Source organism: Sebastes umbrosus, chromosome 3, assembly GCF_015220745.1.
Source record: "Sebastes umbrosus isolate fSebUmb1 chromosome 3, fSebUmb1.pri, whole genome shotgun sequence".
Taxonomy (NCBI): domain Eukaryota; kingdom Metazoa; phylum Chordata; class Actinopteri; order Perciformes; family Sebastidae; genus Sebastes; species Sebastes umbrosus.
The window spans coordinates 2,196,130-2,221,217 of NC_051271.1; the positions used below are offsets into that span (position 1 = coordinate 2,196,130).

At 38.8% G+C, this 25,088-nt stretch overlaps 1 protein-coding gene across 1 annotated transcript; it reads right to left on the bottom strand.

Moving 5' to 3' along the window:
• Positions 1-1,263: 1,263 nt before the first annotated feature.
• Positions 1,264-21,390, bottom strand: man2b1 (mannosidase, alpha, class 2B, member 1). Its single transcript, XM_037764409.1, has 23 exons — positions 21,233-21,390; positions 20,623-20,725; positions 18,739-18,912; positions 18,447-18,640; positions 18,101-18,233; positions 17,806-17,951; positions 16,194-16,393; positions 15,987-16,107; positions 13,063-13,141; positions 12,809-12,918; positions 11,718-11,825; positions 11,349-11,465; positions 10,998-11,180; positions 10,254-10,351; positions 9,992-10,112; positions 7,771-7,889; positions 7,226-7,327; positions 7,035-7,122; positions 6,122-6,202; positions 5,812-6,036; positions 4,967-5,116; positions 4,727-4,829; positions 1,264-1,616 (listed from the first exon to the last, which is right to left on the bottom strand). The coding sequence occupies exons 1-23, from the start codon at positions 21,365-21,367 to the stop codon at positions 1,510-1,512; spliced, it is 2,997 nt and encodes a 998-aa protein (XP_037620337.1). The 5' UTR covers positions 21,368-21,390; the 3' UTR covers positions 1,264-1,509.
• Positions 21,391-25,088: the final 3,698 nt, after the last annotated feature.

Genomic DNA, 25,088 nt, shown 5'->3' on the forward strand with positions numbered 1-25,088 from the left:
TTGTGAATGAAAGCAGTAACATTGCAGGGACCAGCAGCACGTAAAGGGTTACGTCCGTCTGACGGAAGACGCTTTCACGTGGAGCGAGTGACTGAACCAATCACAAGACTCCGCTGATGATGTATTTGAATCCGTGACTTGTTTACGGTTTAGCATTTACAGCAGTGCTGTCGCGGTGATTTGATAACTAACAAACAATAGAGCGCTCCAGGGATGATGTATTTTTGTAGGTCGACCAGGAAGTTAGCGTCGCCCTGGTTCCCTCCGCTAACAGCCAACGAGATCGTTCCATCGGGTTTTGGATTATTGCAGAAAATCAGCTCTGTGGCAAAGACACGTTTATGATTCTTACACGTTTTGTTCAGCAAGAAAATCTCCACAAATGAACGTCACTTTATGATTTTTGAAGTGTGAATGCAATCACCAGAAGTAAGAAGCTAACGTTGGGCTATAAACAAACTACACTACGGTCACAGGAGGCTGTAAAGGAGGACGAGTCGGCGTGATGACGTTTAGTCGTCTCATTTAGCCACTTGTTGGCAACCACCTTTTTTGAGACACGTAAAAGCTTCTAAATTCACCAGTGGGGTATTTACTGATGTATTTTATGTCGTAGAAAACGTGAAAGCGTCCTCAGCTTGTGTTAACCACAGACCTTATTTCAGACATCTAACTAAAAACCCGTTGACTTCCAGTTGAGGGAACAGGAAGTGCTAAAATACTAACTAATTTCTGGGTTTTAGGACTCATTCCTGCAGCTCTCTATACAATTTCTTGTTTGCAAACAAGCTCCTTTTTTCAAGAAAGGCTGCTAACTGATAAGAGATGTCTTCCCCCCCACCGTGTGCACGTACATCTGGCATTGCCACGTCTAAAATCATCTTAACGTTTTTTGTTGAAGACGTCTTTAGGGAGAAAACGGGATGTCGGTGGATGTGTAGCTGTAACATTAACATGCAGGTTGACACAATGTAAGAAGAATAGACTTTATTATCAGCTGCTTGGTGATCAGTATAAAATCATGTTCATACTATATACACATATTGGCAGAAATACAAAGGTTACACGTATTGCACGGAAGTTGGCACCAGTTTTGTGTACAGAAAATGTCTTTAAGGATTTGTGTGATTGGAAGTGTTAAAAGAAATCAGATAGAAAATGTGTGAAAAAGTCTGAAAAAAAACCTGTTTTGAGAAGGATTTAGTATTACTGATGTGTGCAGTGTTCTTTCTCTCAAAGGAGAAACATTCATTCAGCGTCACTAAATGGCAAATAGTCATCTTCTCTTTCTTCTGTCTGGACCGCCGTGAGGAAGATATGGCGTTGATATGATTTATCATTGTGTTGTCTCATCGCTGCGTTCACACTCAGAATCAAGGCCACTCGTTCTTTTAATCCCTTTTACAGCCGTCCTCGCTTGATCGAATCAATCACAAGCGAGAGGCCACAGGACGTTTGATTAAAACTGCATCGCTGCAGCGTCTTGTAAAAGCGGAGGCGTGTGATCGTCTATCTGAGGCTGACCCTGAGCAGGAAGGTTCGGATCTCCATCGGCCTCAAGGTTACCTCCCATGCCGACGGGTCTAGGAACTTCTTCGGCAGCGGCGGCTTCCCATCTGGAAAATAGAGAGAAAAAATATATATACACTGATCAGTCATAACATTCAGACCACTGACAGGGGAGGTGAATAACATTGATTATCTGGTTACCATGGCACCTGGCAGTGGGGGGGATATATTAGACAGCAAGTGAACATTTTGAACTTTGTGTTGGAAGCAGAAAAAATGGGCCAGCGTCAGGATGTGAGGGACTTTGACAAGGGCCAAATAGTGCTGACTAGACGACCGGGTCAGAGCATCTCCAGAACTGCAGCTCTTGTGGGATGTTCCCGGTCTGCAGTGGTCCGGGGAAGGAGAACCGGTGAATCAGCGACAGGGTCAGACCCGAGGCTCATTGATGCACGTGGGGAGTGAAGGGTGGCCCGTGTTGTCTGATCCAATAGAAGAGCTACTGGAGCTCAAACTGCTGAAAAAGTGATTGCTAGTTCTGATAGAAAGCTGTCAGAACACACAGTGAGGAGCAGTTTGTTGCGTATGGGGCTGCGTAGCCGCAGACCGGTCAGTGTGACCCATGCTGACCCGTGTCCACCGCCAAAAGCGCCTTCAAAGGGCACGTGAGCATCAGAACTGGATCACGGAGCAATGGAAGAAGGTGGCCCGGTCTGATGAATCACGTTTTCTTTTACATCATGTGGATATCAACGAGTTGGAGGTGTTGACTCGGCCTCCAAATTCTCCAGATCTCAATCCGATCGAGCATCTGTGGGATGTGCTGGACAAACAAGTCCGATCCACGGAGGCCCCACCTCACAACTTACAGGACTTAAAGGATCTGCTACTGACAGCTTGGTGCCAGATACCACAGCGGACCTTCAGAGGTCTGGTGGAGTCCATGCCTCCACGGGTCAGGGGGGGACCTACTCCATATTAGGCAGGTGGTCATAATGTTCTGGCTGATCGGTGTAAATTGAGGTCACAATTTACTAATTTGTGCGTAATTGTGGCTTGACAGCGTGCAACATCCCTCCAGTTGCAGCCTGCAGCAAGGTGCGCTGTGCTCGCTCTCTGTATGTTCTTATCTTGTGCGCTCTACGGAGGCCACGAAATATGTCTCTGTGTGCACAAATTACTAAAATGTGGCCTCAACATCGATTTTTTTCTCTCTACGGCTCCGTAAATATGTCATCCTGGAATAAACTTCAGTTCTCAGATCAGCGGTTGTAAGAAACCAGCAGTAAAAAGGTCAAACGTCACAGAAATTCAAAAAGGTAGAAACTTAGCGACGGCAACGGGAACGTGAAATTCATTAATTCTACCTCGTCTTGCTGAGTCTCTAAAAACACCCCACAGTTTACTATTAAATCTCTGAGCCATAACAATGCAGTTATGACTCATTATACTACACTGCCTGCCTGATTGGTCCCTGCAGGGAAATAAGTCTTTACAGTTAAGTCGACTGTAATGGAGCGGTGATTACCCCCCTCGCAGAATTAAACAGCGTCGGTGGGATTTCTGTATTCTCCTCTCTTCAATCCATCTACTGCTGAAACTGAACACGACCCTCAACCAGCAGCCAAGTGGTCCATCAGTGACTGGCAGCTAACCAGCGGCAGCTTCCTGCCAGAGAGCCGACACACACGCCAGACAAATTCACCAGCGTTTGGCGGCCTGGTGTTCAGAACTGGTGAGTGTCAAACTGCTTTTTGGAGGACAGGTTCTCCTCTGGTGTCTTTTCCTTCTCTAACGGGGTTAAAGGAGCTGAAGTGATCTTTGGAAATATAGCGAGACATCTCAACAACTACGGGAAAGACTGTCACAAAACTTAATATACACGACCCCCAGAGGAAGAGTCCGTCACATGTCACACATTTTACCAAACAAAATTGTCATGATGAGTCCTCGAGTGCTGTTTGACACCTCGTGTGGACGCGGCACGTTATGATGCTCTCTCCCAATAAACTACGGCGTTGAGCCTGCTATCTCCACGCATTACGCACCGCCTCTCCGGCAGTGCCCGGCTGCATATCTGTGCGTAATGCAGCCTGCGGAGGCTTCCTCTCGGCCGGAGCCTCGCAAAGGTTGCGCTCTGTCATGAGCAACGGCGACGGGGGCTCTTTTGGCTCGTCTCCATGACACGACTCGGGAAGGACAGCCAGACATGTCTCTGTTCTCGGCTGAGATGGACGGCATCAGAGCGCTGCAACATGTGTCTTTCCGTTTAAATTAAAAGGATGTTGTTGCATGTTTGTAACCCTGCGGGGTTAAAAGAAAAACCAGGAATATCTAAATAGCATAATTGAAAATCGAATACGAGCAGTCGAATATTGTGGTCCAGCCCTATTTTCTAGTAACCCTCCCTGATCTTTCCTCTAGTGCTACCAACAGGACACAATGTCCTCTTCTACACAACAAATATCAAAACTTAGAGGGCGAATGTCCAAGAAATCTGACCCCACTCCTGCACTTCCCTCTGGTGACACCTTTAAAACAATCTAAATATCAGATATCCATTCATGTAATTCACTGGAAAGACTGAATAGAACTTGTGTTCAGGTCTTCACTGTTATCGCACTTCTCCTGTTTACATCATAAATAATAATCCAAACTTTAAAAATAACAAATTGATTTAGTTTTCCTCTCAGAAAAAAAAGAAAAACTGAGACATACACCAACAGTATAATTTAAAAAAAGGTTTTCTTACACCCCTAAAAAAACAAGAATGGCCTCGCGACCTGTGAAGCTTTGGCGACCCCTAGTGGCCCCATTGGGTTCGGGTATCAGTATACCAATATCATTTAAGGTTTTTGTTGCATGCCACAGTTTGACAAGTTTCCACTTTAACAAACAAAACCACAATCCTATAATGTGAAACATTTTCTAAACACAAGCAGCCCAAATAAAATCGTCTTAAATACGCCTCTGACAGTCGAGGCCAGTTCTGAGTACTTGACAGTTCTCCATACTTGTTGCTATGGAGACATTTCAGTCTGTACCAAAACAAAAAGGATTGACACCGAGCCCGGCTCCAGTGGTGGGCTACACTTCAGGGAGAAGCTTTGAATCTGGGATGATCTGTGCTCATTACATGTCTCTCCAGACCAAACTGACTTGTTGCATGTTCAGAGCGACTGTATTGAAGTTCATGACAGGTGTAGGTGTGCTGTACCGGTCTGTGGTGTCCAAGGAAAACGTTTCATCTCATCTTTCCACTGATTGGCCGACAGGTTCAGTTCAGACATGCCCAGCACGTCCAGAGTGGAAAACAGCTTCTACAGTTGTACACAAAGCAGTTATAGTAAATTAGATTTACATTTCATTATATTTACTTTATTTGACTTAAACAGTAAATTACCCATCTATATAATGTCCACACAACACAACAAAAAGTATAAGAAGCGTCTCTGACCTGCAGGTTGACGGTGACGGGCTGTGAGTTCACTTTGCTCTCCCAGATCTGGAACTGATGCTCCAGTCTCAGCAGCACCGAGTCTTCGTCCCACTGGGTCAGTGTGAGCAGGTGGACAGCAGGGGGCAGCGCAGCCTGCAGCCCAGAGAACTACAGACACACACACAGACATACAGAGGAAGACAGCTGACTTACTGTAACTCTGGATGGTTCATTCAGACCATCCCGCTGGATTAAAACATTTAAACGTTGCCTGTGACGTTTGGTTTTGACTGATCTGTCTGAGGACTGTCACATTAATTACGGGGCATCATTTCTCTGTAATTAGTACGACGTTGACACGATGTGCTTCTAATTATTACAAGCTCTGAAGACATGTCAGCACAACTAGAGCTTAAAAACAACAACAGCTCAGCTCTGCTCTCTCACCTGAGAGTTTGTGAAATGAGGACGAATGTCTGAAAATGCAAACATGTAGAAAACAGGAGAGAAACGGAGCACAGACACGTTAATGACCCAAACGGGTCGGAGACTGACCGACAGCAGAAACATTCAGGTTTACAATTCTGCTCAAAGCTATAATCACCTTTCACTAAGACTGAAACAAACTAGTTTAAGTTGGCAGAAGTAACCTTAACCGTAAATAGTGTGTCATAACATGTCATAAAAAAACATAGGCTGTATATAAGAAGTGGACGTAGTCACCGTGACATCACCCGTTGGTTTGAGGACTGACAAATCTACCCACCAGGGTTTAGATTCTGACCTCTCATATAAGTCCTGTCCTGTGATATCTGTACTGCAGCTACAGAGTAAAATGCATCCCACTGCTCCTTCTCACTCACCTCCAGTTGAGTGTTCGGGTGCAGATCTCCGTCAGTGAAGGTCAGCAGCGGCTGCAGCACCACCTCCTGGGCCAGCGGGCGGTGAGCGTCGGCCGCGCTGGGCGGGCGGTCCAGGGAGAGCAGGAGGCGGCCTCGGACCACCAGCCCCTCTGGGAAGATGCTGGAGGTCTCGTTGAGAGGCTCGGCGACGCCGCGGACGTCATCGTACAACAGCCGGCGGTGGAGCTGAGGAGGAGGAGGAGGAGTTAAGAGGGAGAGACTCGGTGTGTGTGTGTGGATTAGCCTGCAGTGTGTGGTGTGTGTGTGTCACCATGATCTCCAGAGAGCCGTTCTGGATGCTGCCTCCTCCTTGAGAGCGATCCGTCACCACAGTGAGCTGGTCCTCGTCATCCTGAAAACACACAACACATCCAATCCAAATGTATTCATAAAGCGCATTTAAAAACACCACAAGTTGACCAAAGTGCTGCACAATTAAACGTAAAATCAACTCAATAAAACACAAAGAGCAATTTAAAACCAACAGGACATTAAGATAATAAAAGCGTTAAGACCAATAGGAAAGGAAAAAGGATTTAAAAAAGCCAAAAGCCGAGGAATAAAAGTGTGTTTTGTGGTTTGATTTAAAAGCAGGCAGTGTGGGGGACAGTCCAACATGTGGAGGCAGAGCGCTCCAGAGCTGGAAAGGCTCGGTCACCTCTGACCTTCAACTTTGACCTTGGGACAGTCAGAAGCAACTGCTCAGTGGATCTGAGTGTCCTTGATAAAAGATGTGGTTTTAAAAAGGTCTGAGAGAGAAGTTGGAGCTTACCCATTTAACGATTTATGTATTAATGATGAAAATCAATCTTAAAAACACACAAGGAGCTGGTGAAGAGAAGCCAGAATCGGGGAGATGTGTTCACGTTTATGTGAACCGGTTAAAAGACGAACAAGCTGCAGGCGAGACAAAGAGGCTCGGCTAACACCGACACCGGTGAAGTGCATCACAATAGTCAAAGACGTGTGGTGATAAAAGCACGCGTTACCTTTTCAAAATCATTAAAAGATAAAAAGAAAAAGGACTTAACCCTGGATAAAAGCCGCAGTTGGAAAAAGCCCAGTGAACCAACATATCACACAAAAAACTTCAACTAGCCAGAGAGAGGAGCAAAAACACTGGACAAAACAAAAGCTTCTAGTTCCTCTTAAAAGGTGGATTATTTCAGAAAACCCTTTCACACCTTGATGAAAGCACGGGAGTTGATGGGGTAGTAGTTTCCAGCAATGGGCTCCGACTGCCTCAGCTTCCAAGTGGGACGGAAATCTTTCCTTTAGATAAAAAACAACGACACACATTTCATTTAAAATACTGTAATTAACATGTGACAAATTTTAGTTACAACATATTTAAAAAAAAATCAGTTTGTCTCACTTCCTCTGCAGCATCTCTCTGCCGTTGGAATCGGTGTAGAAATATTCAGAGGTTTTGATGCTGGTGTCGAGACGAGTGATCACCTCCTTCCCCAGGTCGTCACTAATGGAGAGAGGAAGAGACGTAGTCAAGCCAAGTGTGTTGGAGAGCTACGGTGGCCGATGCGATAACGTTAATGTCTGTCTCTAGAGCCGGTGGTTGTAAAAGTAGCGTAGGTCATTTGGAGCAGAGCCAGTGCGTAGAGTGTGTGTGTGTGTGTACGTGGGAAGTGAGTGGTGAAGCAAGAGAGAGAGAGCGGTGGCGACAGGAGCGAGTAACGTTATTCGATAAGCAGGAAACGTTACTGTAGATGTAGACATAACCCGCTCATTCTTAGGTAACGAAAACAACGATTCTTATTACCAGGTGATTATACACTAAAGAAAACAGTTATTAATATTATAAATCAATAGATCCCCCTAAATGTTACACACTGGTCCTGAAAAGATATACTGTATACGGTGTCACTGTATTCGTGATAAACACACACACACACACACACTCACTCGATGGGCAGCGGTCCGACGGTCCACTCCAGCTCCAGAGCTCTGCTGTCGGCGTAGAGACGAACCACCTGAGACACCCAAGGAGAAAACCACTGCCTCACCTCCTGCACCACGGGGGTCTGGACGGGAGACGGATGCAAAAGAAATTAATATTTGTTTTAATATTTACACTGTAATTGTGCATCACTAAGGACATTTTTGGCTTTTTAATTTGTAATTTTTCGATAATTTTTATGACATAACTTTTTTTTTTTTTTTACAATTTTATATGAATTTTTTTTTTACATTTTTATACTATGACTTTTTTTTTTACATTTTTATATTACTTTTTTTTAACTTTTGTATGGCATACTATGACTTCTTTTTTTTTTTTTTTACATTTTTATGACTTTTTTATTTTTATACTATGACTTTTTTTATTACATTTTTATGACATACTATGACTTTTTTATTTTTCACATTTTATGACATACTATGACTTTTTTTATTTTTTACATTTTTATGACATACTATGACTTTTTTTTCTTTACAATTTTATATGACTTTTTTTTAATATGACTTTTTTTAAAAAAATTTTTTTTAACTTTTTGCAATTTTGCGAGCGTTTCAACTGTGTTGTGTGCATATGGCATAAATGTGAGTTGTTTTTTTTCAAATTTTGTTAGTTCAACCTAAGACTTATAGGAGCTGTCCTATAAGTCTATAATGAACATCCAGAATACAGACCCTTAAGAACAAAAATGTCCTCACTGAAACCACAATGTTTGATCACATGGACATTACTGCATAAAATAATGCATTCTGTTATATCAGGCTTTCAATCTAAAGCCCTGGATTCAAAATTTTACTTTTTACTATGTTCCACCAGATTGAGTCATTTTCTTATGTTTGTGCTATTTTCCTGGTTTCCTGCACAAATAAATAATAATGCATCAACACCAATGTTGTTGCTAATCACAGACATATCCCAGACTAGCATTTAGTATTAAAAAAAACACAGTGGTGTTATGTAAACAAACATTTAAAAGGTTAAAAAAGTGGAAAATAATAATAATATATAGTATTTCATAGCAGTTTTAGGAAGGAGACTTTTTAAATATATATCTGACAATGCACAAAAATAAAAATGCATCAAAATCAATGTTTCTAATCAGTGACATATATAACAGACTGTGAAAAAAATCCCCCTAACATTTAATATACAGAAAATAATTCATTTTTTGGTGTTTATTTTGTGGCGGTACTGAGTTCCCCAGACTTTAGTTGTTCAGTCAGAAGACTGAAAAACAGTTCCCATCCACATAATAATATAAAATAAAATGCCTTCTTAATAATAATAATGAACAAATGCCTCTATAATAACAAACAATTAAGGAAACTGAAATATTGGTTTGTGTTTTTCCTTTTACCCTCCTTTAAAGTTTTCCCAAATAAAATACACTAAAAGAAATGGGTATAAAGGGTTTCATTGAAAATCAACAAATGAATAGAATACAAAAATACAGCCTGCAGGCGTTAGGCTATTGTAAGGCAAGCCAGATCGTTGCACAAATAGTACCTAAACGTCCCAGTGCAGGTAACCTAATTGGTTGGCACTTAACTTGTTTCCCCAACTAGGAGTCAACACTCTCAACAAACAAAACACAAAGATCACAGAATCCCAAAAGGGCCCAAAACAGACCAGAGTTTCTGGTAAAGCTGATAACACATGTTGCATTGAGTGAAGGAGAGATCAGAATGACACTGGGTGTGCAGTTTCCCTCCTCTTTTAAGCCCTACAGAAAGGGCGTCGTTACACCCTGATTGGCCAAGAGGGGAATGCACCAAGCTGCTCTCAACTATCATTTAAGAGCCAGTCCCCACACCCTGCGCAACAGGTGAACTGAATAACCCTCTAATCACTCAGCAACTCAACCAAAAAAACACCAGGGAAAAGGGAAACAACAGCAAGCACCAGAGAATTGGCAGCTGCCACAATTTAATAAAACTAGAATTACCGCCTCACAGTTAAACGCCTCCACCAACCAGTCAAGTTGCAGTTTACATCACTGTCTGACATGTGACACTAATATATTCATGAATAAATAGAATAAACCAATTTCAAAATAAAGCTGCATAATCAATTCAATTAATTGTGTTTTTTTTAATGAAACCTCACCTTTAAGGATGTCAGGTTTGTGAGTTTAAAAGAGATATAAAAGGAATCACGCTCGCTCTCTACCTGAATGCTCTCCGTCTTGGTCGTCTTGCTGATGATGAACGGCGTGGAGGAGTTGGGTCTGAAGATGTAGGCACCTGACATCTGGTCACTCAGCGAGTTGTTACCGTCACTGGCGTTGTACCTGGAACACACAAACACCCGACACGTAACGAACGGTAGGAAAGCAAAAGGCCCGCTCTCTTACACACAATGGTCTGCAGGTGTTTCGGCTCAAACGTGGAGTTTCAAAATGTTTGTGTGCTCTTCTGTCAGAAACACTAACCAGTAGAAGTTCTGGGTCAGTTTGATGGTCTGTTTGGTCTCCAGGTTGCTGAGGCTGCTCAAGAGGCCGGTGTCGGGGTCAAAGGTCACTTGTAGGAACTGGAGCACGAGGACACACAAATACTCAGTTTTCAGAGGACAATACAGATGTTCTCTGTCTTAGAAAATGCATACAGGTACAATAAACACAGGATTAGCCCTTTAGTTAGGTGCTCTTTCAAGGAAATTCATAAACCAAAGACTGTTTATAAAGATGGACGACATGACAGCTCCCCAAAACATCTGGATCGCCCCCTGGTGGCTGGCTGCAGTATAGGTCATAAACCCCGCCTCCTCCATGTTAGCGGATGGGACAAACTAAAAAGTCAAAGTACACGTGAAATAAATTCTTCTCAAAGATGGTTTCTGTCATTTTAGGTAGTTCTCATCACGCTGATGTTTGTTCAAGTGTTTATTTTACTGATCAGTTTGGTTTTAATTAGTTATTTGATGCTATAAAAAGGGGCTGAGACGTTATGATTGACAGCCGCTCTGAGCAAAGGAGTCGCAGTCGGAGGCTCTGACGAGAGAGGAGACGCATCTTTAACTTTCCATAACCGTTTCTATTCAACACAAAGATGGATATAGTTCTGGATGTACTCGTGATGTCACCACTGATGTTAACCATGTTGTTCCTGTCTGTGAAGCATGATGTACTCATTTCCCATGATGCAGCACAAAGTGTGTGGTAACGCTGTGGTGAGACCTTGTTCTGGATGGTGGTGGGCGTGCGGCGCCGCGTGGAGGCAGGTGGAGGCCCGTCCTGAAGCAGGGACACGGAGTAGGTGGTGAAGCCCAGTGGAGGAGCCCGGACCTGGAACAGCAGCTCGTTGACGGCGAAGCCTCGGTTTCTCCTCACGTCCCGGGTGGCCGTGGACACCGGAACCACCTGGAACACAAACACAAGAGAAGAAGATGTTAGAGAAGGGACAGAAAATGTTTTAAAGTCTTCAAAGAAACACACAACGGCTGCAGCATTATGGCTGAAAATGGTCAACTGTTTACCAGGGTTACCATGATGCATGGAAACCCTGCACGCACACACACACACACTGACCTGGCAGTCCACAGATTTGCCGTCAGCATCCGATACGGCGTATGACGTCCCGTTCACCGGCAGCCTGACCGGCCAGGTGACGGGGCGAGCGAGAGGGTTGTACACATTGACTGAGAACTGAGAGAGAGAGAGAGAGAGAGAAGAGCAAAGGTTAATTGTTTTCTGCTATTTTCTTGATTTTAGGAATTGTTCTTTGTCTTTATAATCTCATTATTACTTGATGCTTTGGCAATATTATAATATATTGTCCATATATATATATATATATATATAAGGAACTTTTAAGGACAATGACAGCAAGTGAAGCTGTGTGTGTGTGTGTGTGTGTGTGTGTGTGTGTGTGTGTGTGTGTGTGTGTGTGTGTGTCACCTTTTTGCTGGCCTCGGTGAGAGGACACACACTGATGTTGAGGTTGTCACAGTAGATTCGTTCAGCAGACGAGCCGCTCAGAGCAGCCAGACTGTTACTGACCAGAACCTGAGAGACACATGAGAGAGGCAGAACAACTCAGAGAGAGCAGGTGTGTTACGAGGTTAGTCCTCCATTATAATATCTTTAAACAAACTATGGACATAAAACACACAATAAGTAGTTTCAGCTATTTGTTTGATAAAAAGTTACACCCCAGGAGGCTTGATAAGTCCCATAATACACATTTGTGAACTATTTTAGCATTTTTTGGAGTCTTTACTGATTTTCACCAAATGCCTAATGAAATTTCTAACAATTATAAATAAATAAAATTATACAATGGCCACAGAAAACGTAAAGTAATTATTATCCCAAGCTTGACAAAAAAAGTTTCCATATAAAAAGTATATTTTACTAAAATATGACTTAAAAAAACCCAATTAAATTGCCATAAAAGCTGGATAATCCAACTCATTATTAAATAAAAGAGTTTTTGCAGATTGGAGGCTAATCAGAATCGTCTCCATCACGTGTCTGACAAGAGCAAACCTCGTTGTGGACGGGGTTATTATTGTAAACTAAAACTGAAAATAAAACAAAAATAAGCAGAAACGATATAAAAAACGAATGAAAAATAAATAAAAAATTAACGGAAATGAATTTCAGTTTGAGTTTTTTAAAGCTCTATTATATGACCAACTACATAAAAAAAGGAGAAAGCATGAATTTCCGTCAACTCTTGTGACGTTGAACCACAGAACCTGAACTTGACCTTCAAGGAGACGGCGCCATGTCGCTATTGCTTCACTAAAGTAGCGCGAAGATTAAACATTATGTCCATTCCTACACAGTTCTCCAGTCATGTTTATGTATATATCTATATGATATATATCTATATCAAACACACTCTGAAAACTAACTAAAATGAAAGTAAATCTAAATGAAAAATAGGTTTAATAGACATTTACAGCTGATCCAAACGACCAGTTTTTATTGGAAACAAACAGGATTGTGTGGAACAACATGACGCCGTGTGAAGCTTGAACTACCTGACAGTGTTGCCAGCCGTTGGCGAGCCTCCTGGCGTAGTCGTTCGCTACGTGTTGCTTCTCCGTGCCCGACACTGCGTCATGGTGCTGAGCCACCGCCATCGCTTTCTCTGACAACCACAGCACAAACACGTTCCTGTCAGTCAGTCAGTCCTCTGTCTGGTCTCCAGTCATGTTTATTGATATTAATTATCATGATAGTCAGTTAGGATGTACAGTATGTGGTGATCCAAGTAATGAAAACTAAATCTCACTCAGGGTCTGGCTGTCCCCCTTCCCAAAGGGTCCGTTCCTGGAGACCGGACCACCAAGGATCTCCAGCTGGTTACAGGTCTGTAAATAAACAACGCAACACATTTACAACAGACCGACTGTCAGACGGAGTTAATACAACACTGAGAACAGATGTTGTGGTCCCAGAGGATGAATCCGACTGACTTTGGTGACCCGTTGATGAATGTCATCAGCAGGTGGAAAAAAGGACGTTGGTCGCAGCATTATACTATGACTTTTTAGATAACATTTTTTAAATTACATTTTTATGACATGACTTTTTTCCAGACATATTAAACTATGATTAGTTTTTTTACATTAATTATGACATACTATGACTTTTTTACTCTTTTTCATTTCTACATTTTTATGACATGATTTGTTTTTTTTTTTACAATTCTATGAGACATACTATGACTTTTTATATTTTCATGGTATACTATATTTTTTTTTACATTTTTATGACATACTACATTTTTCTAATATGACTTTTCTTTGTTTTTATATTTTAATGACATACTATGACTTTTTTTTTTTACATTTTTATACCATGACTTTTTTCTTTACATTTTTCTAATATGACTTTTCTTTGTTTTTACATTTTTATGAAATAATATGACATTTCTATACTTTGACTTTCTTTTACATTTTTATACTATGACTTTTTTTTCTATGAATTTTTTTTTTTTTACTTTTTTTTATACTATGACTTTTTTTTTTTTTTTACATTTTTATACCATGACATTTTGTTTTTACATTTTTAAACTATGACTTTTTTTTTTTTTAACTTTTTTTTATACTATGACTTTTTTTTTATGACTTTTTTTTTTTTACTACTATGACTTTTTTTTTACTTTTTTTTTCTGACTTTTTTTTTTTTATACTATGACTTTTTTTTTTACTTTTTTTTTCTATAACTTTTTTTTTTTTTACTTTTTTTTATACTATGACTTTTTTTTTTTTTTTTTTTTTTTAAATACTGACTTTTTTTTTTTTTACTTTTTTTTATACTATGACTTTTTTTTTTTTTTTTTTTTTTTTTTTTTAATACTGACTTTTTTTTTTCCATTTTTTTTCTATGACTTTTTTTTTTTTTTCCATTTTTATACTATGACTTTTTTTTTTTTTACTTTTTTTTTTCTGACTTTTCTTTTTTTTTTATACTATGACTTTTTTTTTTTTTTTACTTTTTTTTTCTATGACTTTTTTTTTTTTTACTTTTTTATACCATGACATTTTGTTTTTACATTTTTATACTATGACTTTTTTTTTTTTACTTTTTTTTTCTGACTTTTTTTTTTTTTTTCCATTTTTATACCATGACATTTTGTTTTTCCATTTTTATACTATGACTTTTTTTTTTTTACTTTTTTTTTCTGACTTTTTTTTTTTTTTATACTATGACTTTTTTTTTTTTTTACTTTTTTTTTCTGACTTTTTTTTTTTTTACATTTTTATACCATGACATTTTGTTTTTTCCATTTTTATACTATGACTATTTTTTTTTTACTTTTTTTTTCTATGACTTTTTTTTTTTTACTTTTTTTTATACTATGACTTTTTTTTTTTTTTTTTTTTTAATACTGACTTTTTTATTTTACTTTTTTTTTCTATGACTTTTTTTTTTTTCCATTTTTATACCATGACATTTTGTTTTTACATTTTTATACTGACTTTTTTTTTTTTTACTTTTTTTTTCTGACTTTTTTTTTTTTTTTTATACTATGACTTTTTTTTTTTTTTACTTTTTTTTTCTGACTTTTTTTTTTTTTACTTTTTTATACCATGACATTTTGTTTTTACATTTTTATACTATGACTTTTTTTTTTTTTACTTTTTTTTTCTGACTTTTTTTTTTTTTTACATTTTTATACCATGACATTTTTTTTTCTTTTTTTATACTAATTTTGTTTTTTTTACTTTTTTTTTCTGACTTTTTTTTGTTTTCACATTTTATACTATGATTTTGTTTTTTTATATATATTTTTATACAATGACTTTTTTTTTTTTCTACATTTTTATACTTTGATTTTGTTTTTTTACAATTTTACACCATGACTTTTTTGTTTTACACTAATACTATCACTTTTTTGTTTTACATTTTTATACTATGACTTTTATTTTTTTACTTTTTTTTTTTTTTTTACATTTTTATACTAGCCATGTATTTAAATAGCGTCTGTCGATGACATTTTCACTACACACCTACCAGAACAAAGTAAAGAGACACTCCATACCAACTCAACAAGACCTCACAGTTCATGTCAGGGATTTACTGTGAAAACAACAAAGTCCTACAGCCCTACTCTACATACTTTTTTAGTTATGACTTTTAAAAGTTTTTTTTTAAGTTTGTGTATTCTACGGTGTAAGCCTCACTAATTTCTTATTTTTCACTGGATTTGGTTAAAATTTGTACCAAACATCCAAGAAACCCTGACGGATAAACATGCAACATGTATTGATATAGTTTTATTGCATACATGCATTAATAACTTAGTTACATATTAGTTGTTGAATGTTTTACAGTCATCAAATTAATAAAAACAAATATCGTTTTTACCCGAACGAAGAATCTTTAATTTTCAAAAGTTAATACGTCCACTAGTTTTCACTTTCTTGCAACCAAATTTTGATTCTGTGTAGTATTAATATATTTCTATCACATTTAGAAATGTTATTCATTCCTGCATAAAAAAAACGAGTGCCACAGATCTCGCAACATATAGCTTCTGAGCTGAAAACCCACTTCTTAAGATATTTTTTGAATATATATTTTCCCAAGAAAGATAATTTTGATTTCTTTGAAACTTTTTACAGGAAAGTGTTAATATTTATTGCGACTTCCATTGTGGAAAATGCTAATTAATCCGTGTTTGTACTCAAAGAGTGAACCTCAAACTACCTGCAGGTTGCTGTTGCTGATCCTCTCGTAACGCTTCAGCGCCGGTCGGCTGGTAAAGTAGCCGGTCCAGAAATCATGAGCGCTGTCTGCGTAGGGGAAGAAATCATCCGTCTTCAAAGCCCTGGGTTCAAAAGAGGATGAAGTTGCAGCAGAAAAGAACTGAAATGATGCTCTCATTATTACTCCAACATTTAAAGTTCACACTACCAGGTGAGGTTCGCTCTGTGCAGCTCCTGTAGGTAACAGGACGGCGTAGAATAGAGCACGTTGACTTTGCCGCCGTTCGCCTGCTGGGCGTTGACGTAGTGGATCAGCTTGTCCAGGTTCTTGTACCACAGGTTGGCGTTCTCATACTGGAAGTCTGAGCCCATGGTCATGATGATGTGGTTGGTCTTATACACCATAGCCTGGGAGAGGAAAAAAAAAGAGATTTAATCATATCACTCAATCAAAACTCTTCTCTTGGTTGTATTTATTGGCTTTAGGTTGTTAATTAATGTAGCTTGTAATTAAAAATGTACATTTCTTTCTTTGTTAAAGGTATAATATGTTACTTTTCCGCATTAAAACGTCTAAAACCGACTAAACCCATGTTATATATTTTGTTGAACTGTGTACTTACATTATACCAAATGTTTCCAACAATTTTCAAACATGAGAAATAATAATAATTTTAATTAAAGTAACAGTGTGTTTCATTTGGTCGACTGTCAATAGCGTCATATCCCCTTTGATCATGCGTCAGCGTTGTGGTTTTCTGCCAGAAGCAGTCATAAATAGACTTTTTATCCAGTTTTAAGCTACATTTTTACAATATAGTTATAATATATTGATGGTTTTTATTTATATAATTTAACCAGATGAAGGATTTTTTGTCATCGGACGTCTGGATCTGAAGTTATCAGAGAAACAAGCTGAGCAAACGTTAGCGGCAGCGTCGCTCGCAGCCCCTCCGGGACGTCCTGTATCCGCCGAACAGCGTCGGAGAAATGCGACTGCGATGAAAACAACAACTTCCATGATCCCACGCTGCTTCACCGTTTCACCAAATTCCGTCTTTTGTTATTGTTTTGATTGAGAGACCCCTAGCGGCAGATATGGTGCATTTAAAAGAGTACACATAATTGGGTACAGTGAGCATGTCATTAGTTATCATATCTTAAAGGTCCCGACACACCAAGCCGACGGCCGGCCATCAGACGGTTTGGGGCCGTCGGTGAGCGTCTGTCGGCCTACTTTTTGCAGTGTGTCCCGCACCGTCGGTTCTAGTCTGCCCATGTCGGAGGCCGATTCAGCATGTTGAATGGACCCCGTCGGAGAGAGAAATCACTCCGATTGACTGTTCAGATTAAACGACTCAGTGCACAAGAAGAGAAACGGACGTGAGGAAAGCAAGCCAACGAGTAAAGTCGAGAGGAAAAACACAGGAGGCTCTTCTCATGTTTCATCTTCATCTTCATCTGATCGTTCCAACACACGGATATTTTCACAGCGACATGAACATCTGGAATGAAGCTAAGTTGTGAGTGAGAGTGGTGTGAAAATGGTCGGCAGACGCCGCTTTGTTTCGTGTACGTATCATAACAACGGTTTCTATATCCGCCGTCCTCGGTCTTCCGAGTTATTTCATCTCACGCAGGCGCAGAACGTACGTGGTAGTCGGCCGTTGGCTGTCGTCTTTGCGGTGTGTTCGAGTGAAACGTTTTGGCCAAGACGCAGGCGACGTGAGGCGACACCACAGGCGGCCTTCGTCAACGCGAGTTCTTCGATGTTGGATTGTCGGTGTGTTTATGTTTAGGTGAGTGTGTGTGTGTCTAACCTGACTGTTGGCGATGGTGAGGAAGCGCATCACCACATCATCAACATTATAGTCCTCCAGGTCAGGGTCGTCTCTGATTGGTGGATCATCACAGGACTGGTCCCAGCAGAAGCCCTCAGGAGGGTTGTACCCGTTGGGAAGGATCCCTGTTTAGAGGACAAAAGGTTAAACGGTCGGTTCAACCCAATTACAAAAAGAAAGAAACAAAAAACAGACATGCACCCCAAATGGAAAAATATGTATTTTTATAATACACAAAAGTGAAGTATCATTGTGTGCGTGGGAGTTTTGTTACCAGTGAAGAGGTCAGCCATGGGCGGTGTGAGGCTGTCAGACGCCCTCCACAGAAGCTCCTGCTCCTTCGCCGTCATCCTGTGAGCCCGGTCCTGGTAGTCCAGACGTCCAAAGAAGAAGCCGTCATACCCCATCTGGAACAACACAAACACACACACACACACACACACACACACACACACACAGGAAACAGTTAGTCATGTGGGTGTGACGTCATGGTGACCCCGTCTACTTCTTATATACAGTCTGTGGTTTAAAGTCTCCGCTGGTTGCCTGGCTAACTCTCTGCAACAGAATTTTCAACGTATTTCCTAAAAATGTTGAACTATTCCTTTAAGATGAACTACCTGTGCAAACATGGAGGCGTGTTCTCGGGCGTGGCCAAAGGGGTCGATGTGCCAGGCGACGCGGGGGCGACCACAAGGCCCAAAGGTGTCATTGAGGAACCTCAGGCCCATGGTCATCTGGTCGATGACGGCACTGTAGTGGGTGGTGGCCTCGTCGCTCATACACCAGCCGCCATTCACAAACTCCAGACGGCCTGGAGGAAGGAAGCGGTGAGGAGAAGGCAGGTAGAGGAGTTTAATCAGGTTATGAAACCACTTCCAGTGTAAATGTAAATGTAGAGTGTTGTTGTACCTTCATTAACCAGCTGTTTGACCGTCTGCTGCATGCTGGAGCTCTGCTGTTTCCACCAGCGGTAGAAGAACGCCGTCTCCACGTAGATAAACCTCCGGTCCGGGTTCTTCAGCAGCTGATCCACCACAGAGTCCAGGATGTACTGCACCCCCGCATGCTGGATGTCGTTACGATCTACACACACACACACACATACAAACGTGCACAGATTCAGGACAAAAGTGACATTGTTTTTCACTATAGGAATCACAACTTCAAGACGCTGCAAGGATTTAGTCACTATAGTGAAAATATAGTGGATCAGGTATCGGTGACAATGGATTCAATCTATTCAATTCTATTCTATGTTTATATACTATATACATTATATACTGGAATTGTAATTACTGTTTAAATTTTGACCATTTTTTTGCTGCTTTAAAAAGGTTTTCACTTGAATTGTAATTCCTGTTAATTTCGAAGATATTTTACAAAGTGACTGATCTACGATTTATTGTTTTAATAATAAAAAAAAATTCTATTAATTTTAAAGATTTATTTTACCAAGTAGCTGGTGTACGATTTATTATTTTAATAACAAATAAAAATTCAATTTGTGTAAATAAAATATAAAATTGTATTTATTTGTTACATTTTGTTTTACAAAGTTAAGAAAACAATGTTTGAGTCAAACCTGATGTTGCCTTACACAGAAAAGAACAGTGATTTCCAGCTTATTTATTAAACACTCGGTATCGGATTGGCACTTGGTATCGGCCGATAAACAAAGGACTTCAAACATCGGATCGGTGCATCTCTAGCTTTCATGGCAACAACAAAATTAAGAAACACTCTGCAAAATCTTTTTAAATTATTTTCAATTTTCTTAAACATTAAAATTCATAACTCTGTGCTTACACTGCAGGATCATATTGGAATAAATAAATAAAAAATGGATTCATGAGTCTTTGCATTCATGCACACTCCCACACATACATACAGTCGACATTATCTATCCATATAAAGCGCAGATGATCTCTGCTTACATAACCACACACAGGTCAAGAACAGATGATGGTCACCTGCAGGACTCACGGCCGCTCTCTCTATAAAAAGACATGTGATGCTGAAACAAGCAAGGTCGTCGCTGAATCGCACAAAACTATAAAACTATAAAACTGTTATTGCAGTGTCTGCTACTGAAGACAACATAAGATAGAAGGGCACAGAGCTATAGCCTACGCTCGTCTGACCTGTACTTATTATCTGTACCTAAGGTCCGCACAGAACTAGGTAAGATGTCCTTTAGCTGAGTTGAAACTGGGAATTACTTTTGATGGATTTAAAACATCAATGAAAGACCTAGAAGTCAATCAGGAGCTGTCTGTGTTTCTATAACGTTGGCTTCAAACACTTGATTTTAATGTGTTTTGTATAATATTATGCTAAGTTTTTATTTTGCATTTGTTTTATGTTGTGGCGTCTGAAACTTTAATGTATGTTTAAATGCTGCTGTCTTGGCCAGGTCTCTCTTGCAAAAGAGATTCTTAATCTCAATGAGCACTACCTGGTTAAATAAAGGTTCAAAAATATCAGGTCCAAGCTCTTCCCCCCAGTCTGCTCAGATCTTATCAGGTGCTAAACTATTGAATGACATAACAGTACTGTAAATATCTGACATAAGACCTTTAAGCTGTGCAGGAATTTGCAAAATAACATCAGTCCTGTTCTTGGCGGTAGACTGGAAAAAAAACATGTTCTTTCTAAATGTAAATACAAACATTTCACTTCCTCTAATTAAAGAGGGGAAGCACGAGAATGTGTGGGAGGTATATTCAGTGTGTGTGTGTGTGTGTGTGTGTGTGTGTGTGTGTGTGTGTGTGTGTGTGTGTGTGAGAGACTGACCTCCATAGTAGTACTGGTCAACAGTCTTGAGCCAGCCGACGTCATCGTGTGTGTGAGGGACCAGGTGGACGTTCAGCATGTTGGACTTGGTGGCGTGACATGACTGTGACACGAATGAACACGCACGCGCGCACACACACACACACACACACACACACACACACACACACACACACACACACACACACACGATTAATTATTTAAATAATAAATACAATTTCTAATAATTTTAAAGATTTTTTATCAGGTTACTGGTGTACAATTTATTATTTTAATAATAAATAAAAATTCTATTAATTTTAAAGATTTTTTTTACCAAGTTGTTGGTATACGATTTATTATTTTAATAAATACAAATACTCACTAAAGACACATCTACAGTATCTACAGTACTGGACACGTCAGTAGAGACATAATATTAATAAATATCAGTAGAAATAAACCTTCTTTCCTGTTTATATTCTCAATATAATATAATATAATCTCACTTCCTCAAAACAAACTGAGAAAACAAAAAGGCTGATGAGTGAAACTGAAACTAACTTTAACTAACTGATGTTAAACAACTCAAATAAACTCATTAAACGTTAGAACAGTGACCTCAGCTCACCTCGTATCCGCAGGTAGGAGTCTGTTTAGTCTCCTGACCCAGAGGGAAACTTAAAGCCCCTCTGAGGAGGAAGAAGAAGAGGAGGAAGAGGAGAGAAGCAGCAGCAGGGAGCTGCAGCAGCGACCCGGCCGCCATGGTGGAGAATGAACCGAAAGTCACATGACTTCTGTTTATGTTGACTGACGTCACGTGATGAGACTTCCACACAGTGGAGAAAAGGTTTGTTCCCTCAGTTCAGACTCAAAGGTGAGTTTGTTCCCTCAGTTCAGACCCACAGGGGAGTTTATTCCCTCAGTCAAGACTCAAAGGTGTCATTCTCATTGTCGCAAAGTTTTGCACTCATAAATGCAAAATTTGCAACAGTTAAACATCAATTTAATATTTTTCAGAAAGAAATGGAACTATATATTAAGACAATATATTCTGTAAAAAACAAAAAAGACTAGTAAAAGAGAGAGTGTTTACTATTTAAGTTACTATTATTTATTTATTTATTTATTTATTTATTTATTTATTTATTTATTTATTTATTTATTTATTTATTTATTTATTTATTCATTTATTCATTTATATATTTATTTATACTAACCCCTGGCATGTTATGGATTTATTTAGTTAAGCCTCACTTTAATGCTTTTAAGAAAGAAATGAAACTATATATCAAGACAATATATTCTGCAAAAAAAACAAAAAAGGCTAGTAAAAGAGGGAGTTTGTGCTCCCACTTTAATGATTTTACTTAAGTTACTATTATTTATTTATTTATTCATTTATTTATTAATTAATTAATTTATATTAACCCCTGGCATGTTATGGATTTTATGTTACTTTTTTATTTATTTATGTTGACTGATGTCACGTGATGAGACTTCCACACAGCGGTCAAAGGAGTCTGTTCACTCAGTCGAGACTCAAAGGTGTCATTCTCATTGTCGCAAAGTTTTACACTCATAAATGCAAATTTTACGACAGTTAAACCTCACTTTATTGTTTTTAAGAAAGAAATGAAACTATATATCAAGACAATATATACTGCAAAAAAACAAAAAAGGCTAGTAAAAGAGGAAGTTTGTGCTCCCATTTTAATGTTTTTACTTAAGTTACTATTATTTACTCATTTATTTTTATGTTTGTTTGTTTTATTTATTTATTTTTATGTTTGTTTGTTTTATTTATTTATTTATCCCTTTATTTCCTTTATATGTATTGTTTACCTATGTGTTGATTTAATTGTTATTTTTATTGTTCACACATTTAAAATAAGCTTAAAAAAAAGAGACTCAAGGCACAACCGGAAACAAAAACAAACAAACAAAGAGTATATGTAAAATGAGATGAGTCACTCCGTCCCAAAAACATACACATTTTTGGAGTGGTGTCTGAGGACTTTTTTTGCCAATCCAAACCGAAAAATACTCTCATTAATATGTTTTTCAACTGGTAAATTAATTTCTTAATTGACTAAATGATTAATCAATGAATTATTAACAGTAAAATGTTCTTGTTTTGCTATTTAAAATTAAATATTTATATAAAAAGGATCCCCATTAGCTGATGCAAATGGCACCAGATATACGCTACCACAACTTCATCTTAGTGCATAACAAGAGCAGTATTTCTCTGTGATAAAAATATTGCATAGTGTCCTAATGTTTCCAGTTGACAATATAAAGTATAGCCGCAGACCGCCATGTCAGACCTCCATGGATCACTTTATTGCGAGCCAAGATGGAATGATCTCATCTTGGAAAAAGCAACACTCAAATTACAATTACAACATATTTTTATATCACATCATCACATGAAGGAACTGGAGCACAGCGAGTAAACAGAGAAAATGCTACGAGAGAAAACTTTACAGACGAGCGGTTCATGTTACAGTCCGACAGCTTGTGGAATAATGCACTTCATGGCAAAAAACAAAACAACAACTTTGGATTGACCTGCCAGATAAGATCAAATTCAGAATTTCCAGAATTGCTTGTGTGGAATTGTAACTTCCAAGGTATTGTGTAGCGTAGATGTAATACCTTTTAGGTTTTCTGGTAATACATTTTCTGTTTTTGTCTTATTTTTTTAGACTAGTTTTTGAACAAAGTTATTAAACAAACAACAAAAAAATAATAATTTAAAGATAGGGTCGACGATGTTGGAAAGCTACCATAATTTGAAAGTAGCATCGCCTCAGGAGCTCCATTCTGCGAGAAATAATCCTGCAGTTGCTGAATCTGTCTTTATTTTGGATCGACAACGTTTATTTTAAAAGATTCTCGGGAGTTCCGAGAGGCGGCGAGTCGCGTCAGACACCCGTGATTTGCATAAAGTAGACTAGCCCTCAACTTTATGCAAATGAAGAACGATCGTCGTGACGCTCCGTCTCTCGAATCGCGCCGCCACGCAACCAGAATGCATTGCACGGCTGCTTACATAGATAATGAATGGGAAGCGTGGAAAGGACGGATCCTGTGGACACGTTCAAGGTAGGCAGGGAGGAATCTCATTTGTTCTTTCTAAGCGGACCGCAAGGCAGTGATTGGTGGATGTTTTTACAGGATTACAGCAGCTACAGATGACGGCTCTTTTCTGGTCCTTTTTTTCAGAGCTCATCAGTAACGGATCGCTGTCGGGGTGTAAAGACCATTTCAACCAATATAACAGATAGTGTAGACCGGAGAACATCGTCAACCCTGCCTTTAACTAGATTCTATGTACCTGCATTGTTGTTGTGTCTTTGGAATTATAATAGCAGATCCTTAGTTGGATCTTCAGGTTTTAAGGCCTCACACAGTGCTCGGTCTCTGGAATAGCACCATTCAAAACTTCAACGAGGCAAAAGAAAAACAATCCCATAACCCAAGAGAAACGGTGGCTACAGTATGGCGTCCATTCAGATGGAAGTCGAGGTCATTCATGCACTTTGTGTTATATTTAGTGTCACAAGTGGATCCATGTCCCTTTGTAATGCTACAACCAAAGACTGGACTTGATTAGATATGATTGGATATGAGATTTGGATTTGGAAAGCATGCAAAGTCTCCGATAATTCCCCACTTCAAAACATCTTTACCCAGTGTTGCAATGACAGGAAGTATAAATGTTAAATCATTCACCACTGGTCACTAAATCATAGCCAGGGAGTGGAGGCGTGTGTGGTTTCCCTGACACAGTATTAACATCTAGTAGTGGAGATAAACCACAGAAATGGTGGTTTAAAACATCACTTTAAAATATGTAATCATATATTGTTATTGATTATTAGATAATATTAGTCATTAGTATACTGATAGAGATATGATGGTCCTTGGAAAAAAAAATACATTAACAGAAATTTGACCTGCGATCAATTAGTTTTTATTTTATTTTTTAATTTTTACTTTTAAATTTAATTTTAGTTTAGTTAGTTTTCAGAAAGGTTTAGTTTGTTTTTGTTAGGGCCAGCTATAATGTCTCAGAAGTATGTAGCTACATAAACATACAAAATACATGACTGGAGAACTGTGTAATAATGTTTAATATTCACGTTACTTTAGTGAAGCAATTGCGGCATAGCTCCGTCTTCTGGGAAGGTCACGTCCGTTCAGTTTCTGTGGTTTGACGTCATGAGAGTTAACGGAAATTCATGCGGTCTCCTTTTTTTTTTGGGTAGTGATGTATTATAGCTAAAAACTAAAACTGAAATTAATTTATTTTTATATATCTCTATTCGGGTTTTTTTAACTCTGCAATATCGTTTCAGTTTTTTCTTAAAAGGATATCGTTTTTATTTAGTTTCAGTTCACTAAAAATATTTTTCACTGCTAATTTTCATTTTAGTTTCAGTTTTAGTTTACTATAATAACCCGGCCTGCGATGTGAT

Bases quoted from the DNA above. Each gene is read 5' to 3' on its own strand.
- man2b1 (XM_037764409.1), bottom strand. From the start codon at position 21,367: ATGGCGGCCGGGTCGCTGCTGCAGCTCCCTGCTGCTGCTTCTCTCCTC. The intron at 12,919-13,062 runs GTGAGATTTAGT...TGTGGTTGTCAG, and splicing joins GGGGGACAGCCAGACCCTGA to AGAAAGCGATGGCGGTGGCT. The intron at 11,826-12,808 runs GTAGTTCAAGCT...TGTGTCTCTCAG, and splicing joins ACGGCTGGCAACACTGTCAG to GTTCTGGTCAGTAACAGTCT.